We start from the raw sequence: 9,104 nt of genomic DNA, 5'->3' as shown, positions 1-9,104 counted from the left end.
AAGACCTTGGTTTAAAAAGGCCTTTGTCTCCCACAGCATCTAGGGCCACTACTAGTCATCTTGATCTATATCTTGCCACTAGACCCAGACAGCTCGGGAGGAGTGAGTGATTTTGCACAGCCCCACCTCTCTTAAATCCAATTCACTTGCAAGTCAAATGAAGGACAAACAACCAGCACCACCACCCTCCCTCCCAATAAGTACTTTATCCATTATCATATAGCTAATAAAATGTTTGAGAGGATTCTAACCCAGGTTCCAGAGCCTACTTGAGTATCTATTAAGCACCTAGATGTACCCAAACCTTCTCATATCCCACAAAAGAAAATGAAGGCATTCGATGGAGAAAGGAGATTTGAGAGGGTGAGTTAAGAATGGAGATAATGGGATTAGAGAGGAGAAGGAGGGGAAGTCTTAGGAATTAAAGCTTCCCCCTCATTTTGCAGAGGAGGAAACGGACCCAGACAACTTAAGTGATTTGCTCAAGGTGGTACAGTTATAATTTAATAGCTGTTTAGAGGATCAGAATGTCATAACTGACAGTTTGATTTTTTGAAGAGGTAAACAAAAAACAAGCACAAATTACTGAAAGGAAAAGTCTTTTTTTTTTTTAAATCTCTCCCTTCCCTTCTTTCCCCAAATTCAGACATAAGCATTACAGCCATATTAAAATATTTTGGTTCAGATAGTCTTTGTAAGATTTCAAGGATAAGGGAAGGACATGGTGGTATTGGAGAGGAGGAGGAAAGGTGAGAAAGGATTATGGACTAGGAGATGGTGGGATTGGAGAGGAGGGAAGGTGAGACAGCCTTTAACAACCAGTTCTAAGGAGGCAAAAAAAAAGATGCAGGACTCACTTTTAAGTTTAATCTACATTATTAATATTTTCATCATTTATTTCTTAAGACTAAATAATCCACAAAACAATAAATCAATCCCTGACTTGTAGCTTGTGAAATGCCCACAGTGAAAATGTTAACAATTGGCTCAGAGCCTATTGAGTTAGCTCTACCTCACCCCAGGAAAGAGAAAGTGAGAGGGGGTTGGGCCAGCTAGGTGACACAGTGGAGAGAGAGCACAGGACTTGTTATCAGGAATTTATCTTCCTGAATTCAAATCCAGTCTCTGACACTTACTAGCTGAGTGACCTTTCGCAAGTCACTTAACCCTCTTTGCTTCGGTTCCTCATCTGTAAAATGGAGAAGTAAATGGTAAATCTTTGCCAAGAAAAACCCCAAGTGGGGTCCCGAAGAGTCGATACGATTGTAAAAACCACTCAATGACAACTAAAAGGGTTTGGGGAGCTAGAAGGTAGGGAGGCAGAGGGGAAAGTTAGGGGAGGGAGGCTGGAGAGAAGGAGGCAGGCAGGTCAGACTGAGCCGGCTCGCAAGGATCCGGACGCTCCTCCACCGCTTGCCCGCCGGCTTTTTGCACGTGGGGGCAGTGGCCCGGGAGGCGTGGCGCACTCTCCTAGAGCCCCCGCCCCGCGCACTCGGCCAGGTTCCGGCTGTTGCCCCTGCCCCAGTCTCCAAAGCTGTCCGGCCGAGTCAGCGCCCGGCCTGCGTCCCACTCCCCCTATCTCGGCAGGTGCCCGGGGGCCAGAAGAGGCAACGGAGTCTCAGGCTGGGCAGCCGGGGCTGCAGCGGTACCTGGAGAGCAGGAGCTTCCCGAGGGCCCTGCCGCGGCAGCCACTCCTCCGTCCTCCAGCCTGGGGTGGCCCCAGGGGAGACCCAGAGGGGCCCCGGGGAGCCGGGGCTATGAAATGAGGTTCAAGCGAGGGAGTCTGGTCGCCCTGCTAACGCTGGGCGCCTTCCTCTCCCTTTTCTGGCTCAGCGACGAATGGGGGCGTCGGAGAGGTAAGGATGAAGATCTCTGCGGGTGTCTGGGTCCCCCACCGCCCCACTCCGCACCCTCTGCCCCCCACCGCCTTCGAGTTGGCGTTAAACACCCCCCCCCCTGAAATTTTCCTTTCTTTCACTATACCCTGGGAGTATTTTCATCCAATTTCCTTCCAACTCTTTCCCCGTCCCTCCAAGAGATTCTCTGGGCGAACGTCGAGCGCCAACGCAACCACTGGTCCGGCTTTTCCGACGGAGCTGCCTCACGCGCTCAGTCCCGAGTGCAGGCTGTGTGGACGCCCCAGGCGTTCGTTTCCTGCTCCGTGCGAGCCTCTTCTCCTGCTTCCCACTGCTCTGCTCCCTCGGCCCTTCCCTTACTGAGAGGTGCTCATGCTCTGCTCTGCTCTTCTGCCGCGCCACTTCTCCACCACCTCCTCTCTCTGCACCCTGTTTCTCATGCCCCACGCTATCTGGCCCATTCCTGCTGCAGCCATTCCCTTGGCCGTTTGGGGTTTGAGAAGTAGTGCCTGCAATTTTTTTTTCTTAGAAAATCGCCTTTTTAAGGCAGGCAGTTAAAATCTTGAAAATGTCCTAACTTTTGTAACTTTCGATCCCAGGAGTATGGGAGAACCTCTGGATGCCATTGGAAAGACAAGTTTTCCCCCTACCCATGCAGCTAGCTTAGAGTAGAGCATCAGCTTTTTTTTTTTCTCTTCTCTTCTCTTCTTCCTTTTTTTTTTTTTTGGTGGGGCACTGAGGGAGGGTTAAGTAACTTGCCCAGGGTCACACAGCTAGTGTTAAGTGTCTGAGGTCAAATTTGAACTCAGGTCCTCCTGAATCCAGGGCCGGTGCTTTAGCCACTATGCCACCACGCCACCTAGCTGCTGCCATCAGCTTTATTTTCTTTTCTTTGGGCTTTTTCTTTCTTGAAGGATGGTACAAATGCAAGGAATCCGGGAACCTGGGTTCAAAACCCATCTCTCAATGCTTACTATCTGTTTGACCTTGGGTAAGTCATTTAACTATCTTTGGCTTCAGTTTACTTATCTGTACAAAATGAAACGGCTACAGTAAGTGTCCTCCGAATTCCCTACGAGCCTCTGGGTCAAAAAGACCCAAAGAATTCTTTATTTCTGACTCTATATTTCAGTACCGCCAATGTGTCTCCTCTGGGGGCTTCGGAGTTATTCAGTCATCGTGCCTCTCCCTCTCCCCGCTCCCCCCTCCCCAATGAGGGACCATATAATTGAATTTGAAACTTTCAGTGCCTTTTTCTGAAGCAGAAAGGTAAAAGTTAGTTTTTCCCCAGCAGATTACAGGATGTGAGTTGGGCCGGCAGTGAATGAATCGGAAGCTGATTCTTTACCTACAGAATCTCAAGAGATCCGTGGTCAAGTGTTTGGAAAATGGCTTATGACTGAGCAACCCGCTAGAATTTTTAATTTGAAATATGCCTGGGATTTTCGAATTTGGTCAAATCATAAAATTTGTGAAATTTTAAGAGATTCTAGAGAATGGGGAACTATTTGCTCTGGTAATAAATGGGGAACTATTTGCTCTGGGTAAAAGTCAGTTTCCTTTGAATCCCTTTAGATAACTGCTTGATGTTGGATAAGTCGTTTTATGTTTCCGAACCTCAGATTTCTAATAAATAAAATGAGGGATTTGGACCAGGTGAACATCTCTAAGGTCCCTTCCAGCTTTAAGTCCTATACCCTCCTTAAAAGATATTTATTTATATATTTAGATGTAATGAAGGAAACCAAAGAAATAAAAACTAACCACTTATGTGGAATCAGCTTCTGCTTACAGAACTAGCTAGTTACAACATAGATTCATATCTGGAAAAATTTCAGTTTGATATTCAATATAGTACAATTTAAAAATAGAATATTTTATTTTCCCCCAGTTACATGTTAAAACTTTTAAAAAATGTTTTGAGTTCCAAATTCTATCCCTCTCTTCCTTTTCCCCTCCCTGAGATGTTAAGCAATGCCAATATAGTGTATACATGAGCAAGCATGTAAAATATAAAATAGTTCAATTGAAAAGTAACTCCAAATTTAAAAAGTCCTTCAGTAATTGATTTTTTTTTTGTGGGGCAGTGAGGGTTGAGTGACTTGCCCAGGATCACACAGCTAGTGTCAAGTGCCTGAGGCTGGATTTGAACTCAGGTCCTTCTGAATTTAGGGTCAGTGCTGTATCCACTGTGCCATCTAGCCGCCCCCTTAGTAATTGAATCTTAAATTAAATTTAGAACTAGAAGGGATTTTAAGAACTCTTTTAGTCCAACGCTTTCATTTGACATTCATCTTAAACATGAAAAAGTGTCTCCCGGGTCCAAGATTTGAACTATGCTCTTAAATAAACTACATAGTCTGGTGTGGCTATAACAGCTTGTGCTTAAATGAACTTCAAACCCTCTTTTTACAACTCTTCTTTACAATCAAATACGTTTTCTGCTGACAAAGTCCCTTCCTGTCTTCTGATAATTATATTGCCCCAATTCCACTAGCAAAACAGCCCTAGCCTGTCAATTGTCTTGCCTACAGTGACTTTCCCTTCTTCCTTTTATTCTCTCTTGAGTTAGCTAGGTGGTGCCATGGATAGAGCACTGGTCCTGAAGTTGAGAGGACCTGAGTTCAAATCTCACCTCAGATACTTACTAACTGTGTGACCCTGGGCAAATCATTTTACCCCAATTGCCTTAAACATCCAGGGCCATTTCCAGTCATCCTGATATATATCTTGCCACTAGACCCAGATGGCTCTGGAGGAGAGAGTGAGGTTGGTGACCTGGCACAACCCTCTCTTATTTAATTCCAATTCCCTGCAAGGCATGACATCACCCTTATGTCATGGTGCTCTTTTAAAAGGGCTTATTTTCCACATTTTACTTGTGATTGCCCGTGACCTTACTTAAGCATAGCACTCTCTTTCACATGTGATCCCATCAAAAAGCTCTACCATGTTCAAGGTATTTTCTGGCTCAAAACCCTCCAATGTGTGTCCTTTTTTACCAGCTGTCCAGAGGACACTTTAGTTCAAAACAAAGGGCAGTTAATCAAATTGCATAGCACATAAAGGGATTAAAAAAAAGATCCCTATATGTATGTTTTGGGGTTTTTTTTTGTTTTTTTTTTTTTTTAGTGAGGCAGTTGGGGTTAAGTGACTTGCCCAGGGTCACACAGCTAGTAAGTGTTAAGTGTCTGAGGCCAGATTTGAACTCAGGTACTCCTGACTCCAGGGCCAATGTTCTATCCACTGTGTCACCTAGCTGCCCCGATCCCTATACATATGAAGTATGCTCTCCCATGGGCTACCACACCACTCACTCATGCAGGAGAGAATGTGCAGAAAAAGTGTTATGATCAGGGCACATGCATGCAGGGCACATACATTCTGAGAATTTGACTCAGACCCATGTGTGCCCATGACAGCTCACATCTCTGATGCATGCAGGGCTACCTGTGGTCTCTGGTATTGTCATCATGCTCATTCCTGTTGGTCTCATGGTTAGAGAGGCCCTTTCTTGGCTTTAGCTCTTGAGGACTCTCTGCCAGGCTCTCAGCTCTATTCTGCCAAGATACAGTGAATAGAAAGCCTACCCTTGGCAAGGAGAGGCTAACATTGCTCTTTAATCCATAGCTGAGGGGATACACTACTTTCCCTAGATAAGTTTAGTGGACAAAAGTCAGCTGGAGTACCCTAGCCTAAGAATAAGTCTTTGGTTTTAGCTGAGTCAAAGTCTATGATCCCAGACTTTTGGGGATCTGACTTATTTGACTTAGGGTTGGAAATTTCTTGTAACTTCTGTTTCGTCCATTGTTAGTATCTTGTGTCTCACAATTCCGTCTCAGACTTTTGTGAAACCAACCCAAACAAATCCACATAGGAGATATTTGGCATAGAAATGAAATTGAGCAAGGAGAAAAGTAAAGAGAGCAAGGCCCACCTTCCTGATCGATATTTCTACCTTTCTGTCAGCGAAACCCTTGGCTTTTGTTGTATTCTGGACAGTATAGTATGTCTCCATATATATTACTCAGGCATTGCTTTCAGTGAACAAAAGGAAATTTATTATTATCTTTCTAGGACTCAGACCTTTAGGTATGATGACTAGGTTGTGGCTTCTCCAGTCTAACACTTTCCCTGAACATCCTCCCCCACCCCCCATTAGAAGGGCAGCAAGATGGAGCAGTGGATAGAGCACTGGCCCTGGAGTCATAAGGACCTGAGTTCAAATCTCACCTCAGAAACTCACTAGCTGTGTGACCCTGGGCAAGTCACTTAACCCCAATTGTTTCAAACATCTGGGGTCATCTCCAGTCATCCTGATATGTATCATGCCACTAGAGGAGAGAGTGAGGTTGGTGACTTTACACATTCCTCCCTCACTTAAATCCAATTGAGTGCAAGTCATGACATTACCTCCCGATGTCACAGTCTTCTTTGGGAAGGAAGGACAAACAACAACCACTCCTTGTAGCCAATGGGCCTGTAGGGACAATGACCCTCTTAGGAGGTCTGCTGGAAAGGCTAATGACATTTCTCACCCTAGTATTTTAACAGCTGGAGCAGTAGAATTCTTGAAGGATTCCCATGCTTCAGTGTTTTTTAGCCCATCTATAGACAGTGTGACATAATAGATTGGGCACTGGCCTTGGAGTCACAATGACTGTGGTTCAGATCAGATGCTTACTAGCTATATGACCCCGGGGCAAGTCAGTTAACTTCAATGTGCCTCATTTCCCTCATCCGAACTCAGTGGCCTCTAAGGTCCTTTCTAGCTCTCTAAATTTATAATTCATCAGCCTATGACTCTTCATTTATCTTTTTTTTTTTGGTGGGACAGTGAGGGTTAAGTGACTTGCCCAGGGTCACACAGCTAGTAAGTGTCGTGTCTGAGGTCGAATTTGAACTCAGGTCCTCTTATCTTCTTAAAGCACTTAATTTCTTCTTCACAGAGCCCAGCTCTTAGCTTACATATTTCCTTGTTTTGTGCATTACCATGGCCAGAGAATTCACTACTAACTACTGATGTTGAGGCTTTGTGACCTTAGCCAGGCTAGTCCCCACAAAGTAGATATCATCTTTTTGTTTTCACTGTATTTAAGGCTCTTCCCACAAAGTCCTTTTGCCTTTACCTCATTGTGGTGTAGAGCTGTCCAGCAGAGCACAAGTTCTAGCAGGTTTGACCATGCTTTGTACACAGTAGGAACTTTTAATAAATGTTCGAATCAGATTAAGTACATGAGGAGCAGGGAACCCTTGAAATACCACAATATTAAGGGGAGTTGAAATTTTACAGTATCCCCACTATTGCATTCCTATAATAGGGTCGATAATTGACATTTGACTGAATAGAAGAATATTCTCTAGAACAGGCATCTTGCTATCCAGTGTGAGGTAGGGGCAAACCTTTATTAGCAGTCTTGACAGATGTGGAACAGCCTGAGGTTCTGACATCCCATAGCCAAACAAGCTACATGAACACTGGGGTAGGTATTTGAACTCAAGTCTCAAGAGCTACTTTTTGCCTTCAGATCTTTGAATTTTAATTTAAAAATGTTCTTTCTACTATGAATTTAAACATAAACATTTGAACATACAAATAACAGAAAGGATTGTGTATATGAGATTGTGAACTATTTGTAAACTTTTTAAGTGTAGAGGCAACATTGGCTTAGTGGGGTAGGGATCTGTCCTGGAGCCTGGAGACCACTGTCGGTTCAAGCCCCACCTCTTGACGTAAGGCACTCATTCTTCTTGACCTCTTTGAAGCACTTGACACAATTTTCTCCTGGATACTCTCTCCTTTCCGGGTTTTCATGACACTGATCTCTCTTGGTTCACCTTTTACCCATCTAACCATTCCTACTCAGGCTTTTCTGTTAGAATTTCTTCCACATCACATGACCCTACAATCTCTCTCATGAGCTCTCTTTTCTTTCCTCTCTATACCCTCTCACTTGGTCATCTCAAGCATCTGTGAGTATGATTATCAGTTCTCTGCAGAGGGTTCCCAGATCTCTATATCTAGCCCTAACCCCTCTCCTGTGCTCCATCTCATTCCAGTTTCACATCACCACCTTCCTATTGGACATTTAAAACTAGATCTGCCATAGGCATCTCAAACTCAGTGTGTACAAAATAGACCTCATTATCTTCCCCCCAAACCCATATCTCTTCCAAAATGTTCTGTTCCTTTCAAGGACACTCCCGGATTTACAATCTCAGTGTCCTTCGTGATTCCTCACTCACCTCACATATTCGGTCAGTTGCCAAACCTTGTAAGTCTATGCATCTCTCAAATACATCCCCTCTCTCCATTCATACAACTACAACCTCAGTTGAAGTTCTTATCACTTTTTCCCTGGGCTAGCCTCTTAATTGGTCCCCCTATTTTAAATCTTTCCAGACTCTAATCCATTGCTCACACAGATGGCAAAGTATTTTTCCCCTAAAGCATAGATCTGATTATATCACTCCCCATAGTGAGATCCTGTGGCTCTGTACCACCTTTAGGATTAAATATAAGTCCCTCTGTTTGCTCCCTGTTCATCCTTCTACTTTTAACTTCTTATTATTTCTCTCCATGTACCCTGTGGTTCAGGTATTCGCTGTTCCTCAAATGGTAGCATCCATCTCTCATCTCCATGCATTTGTACTACTTATCCTTTATGCCTGCTTTTATTTTCCCTCCTTTTCTCTGCCTCTTAGAATCTCTAGCTTCTTCTTTCAAGAATCAGCTCACATGCCATTTTCTACAGGAGGCCTTACCCAATTCCTCCAGCTTGAGGGCCCTTCCCCTCTGAGATTACCTTTCTTCTATTCAACATGTATTTTGTTTTTGTTTTTGTTTTTTCTTTCTTTCTTTTGTGGGGCAATGAGGGTTAAGTGACTTGTCCAGGGTCATACAGCTAGTAAGTGTCAAGTGTCTGAGGCTGGATTTGAACTCAGGTACTCCTGAATCCAGGGCCAGTGCTTTATCCACTGCACCACCTGGCTGCCCCCAACATGTATCTTAAATCTATTTATGTGTAATGTCTCTTCCATTAGAATATAAGGTCCTTGGGGGCAAAAACTGATCTTGCTTTTCTGAATGGGTGCTTAACACAGAACTTGACACATTTTTATTATTCTGTTGTTTCAATCATGTCTGACTCTTTGTGACCCCAATTTGGGGTTTTCTTGGCAAAGACCCTGGAGTTTTTTGCCATTTCCTATTCCAGCTCATATGATAGAGGAGAAAACTGAGGCAAA

At 44.0% G+C, this 9,104-nt stretch overlaps 1 protein-coding gene across 1 annotated transcript in view; it reads left to right on the top strand.

The window, feature by feature from the left end:
* Positions 1-1,762: 1,762 nt before the first annotated feature.
* The window catches only part of MGAT4D (MGAT4 family member D), a 127,816-nt gene continuing 120,474 nt past the window's right edge, over positions 1,763-9,104 (top strand). The window contains exon 1 of the mRNA XM_043973134.1: positions 1,763-1,856. Coding sequence (XP_043829069.1) covers positions 1,763-1,856 — 94 coding nt within the window. The remainder of the gene's footprint in view (positions 1,857-9,104) is intronic.

Source organism: Dromiciops gliroides, chromosome 6, assembly GCF_019393635.1.
Source record: "Dromiciops gliroides isolate mDroGli1 chromosome 6, mDroGli1.pri, whole genome shotgun sequence".
Lineage (NCBI taxonomy): Eukaryota > Metazoa > Chordata > Mammalia > Microbiotheria > Microbiotheriidae > Dromiciops > Dromiciops gliroides.
Note: the sequence above shows the minus strand (reverse complement) of the source record. Positions and strands in the feature narration are given on the sequence as shown.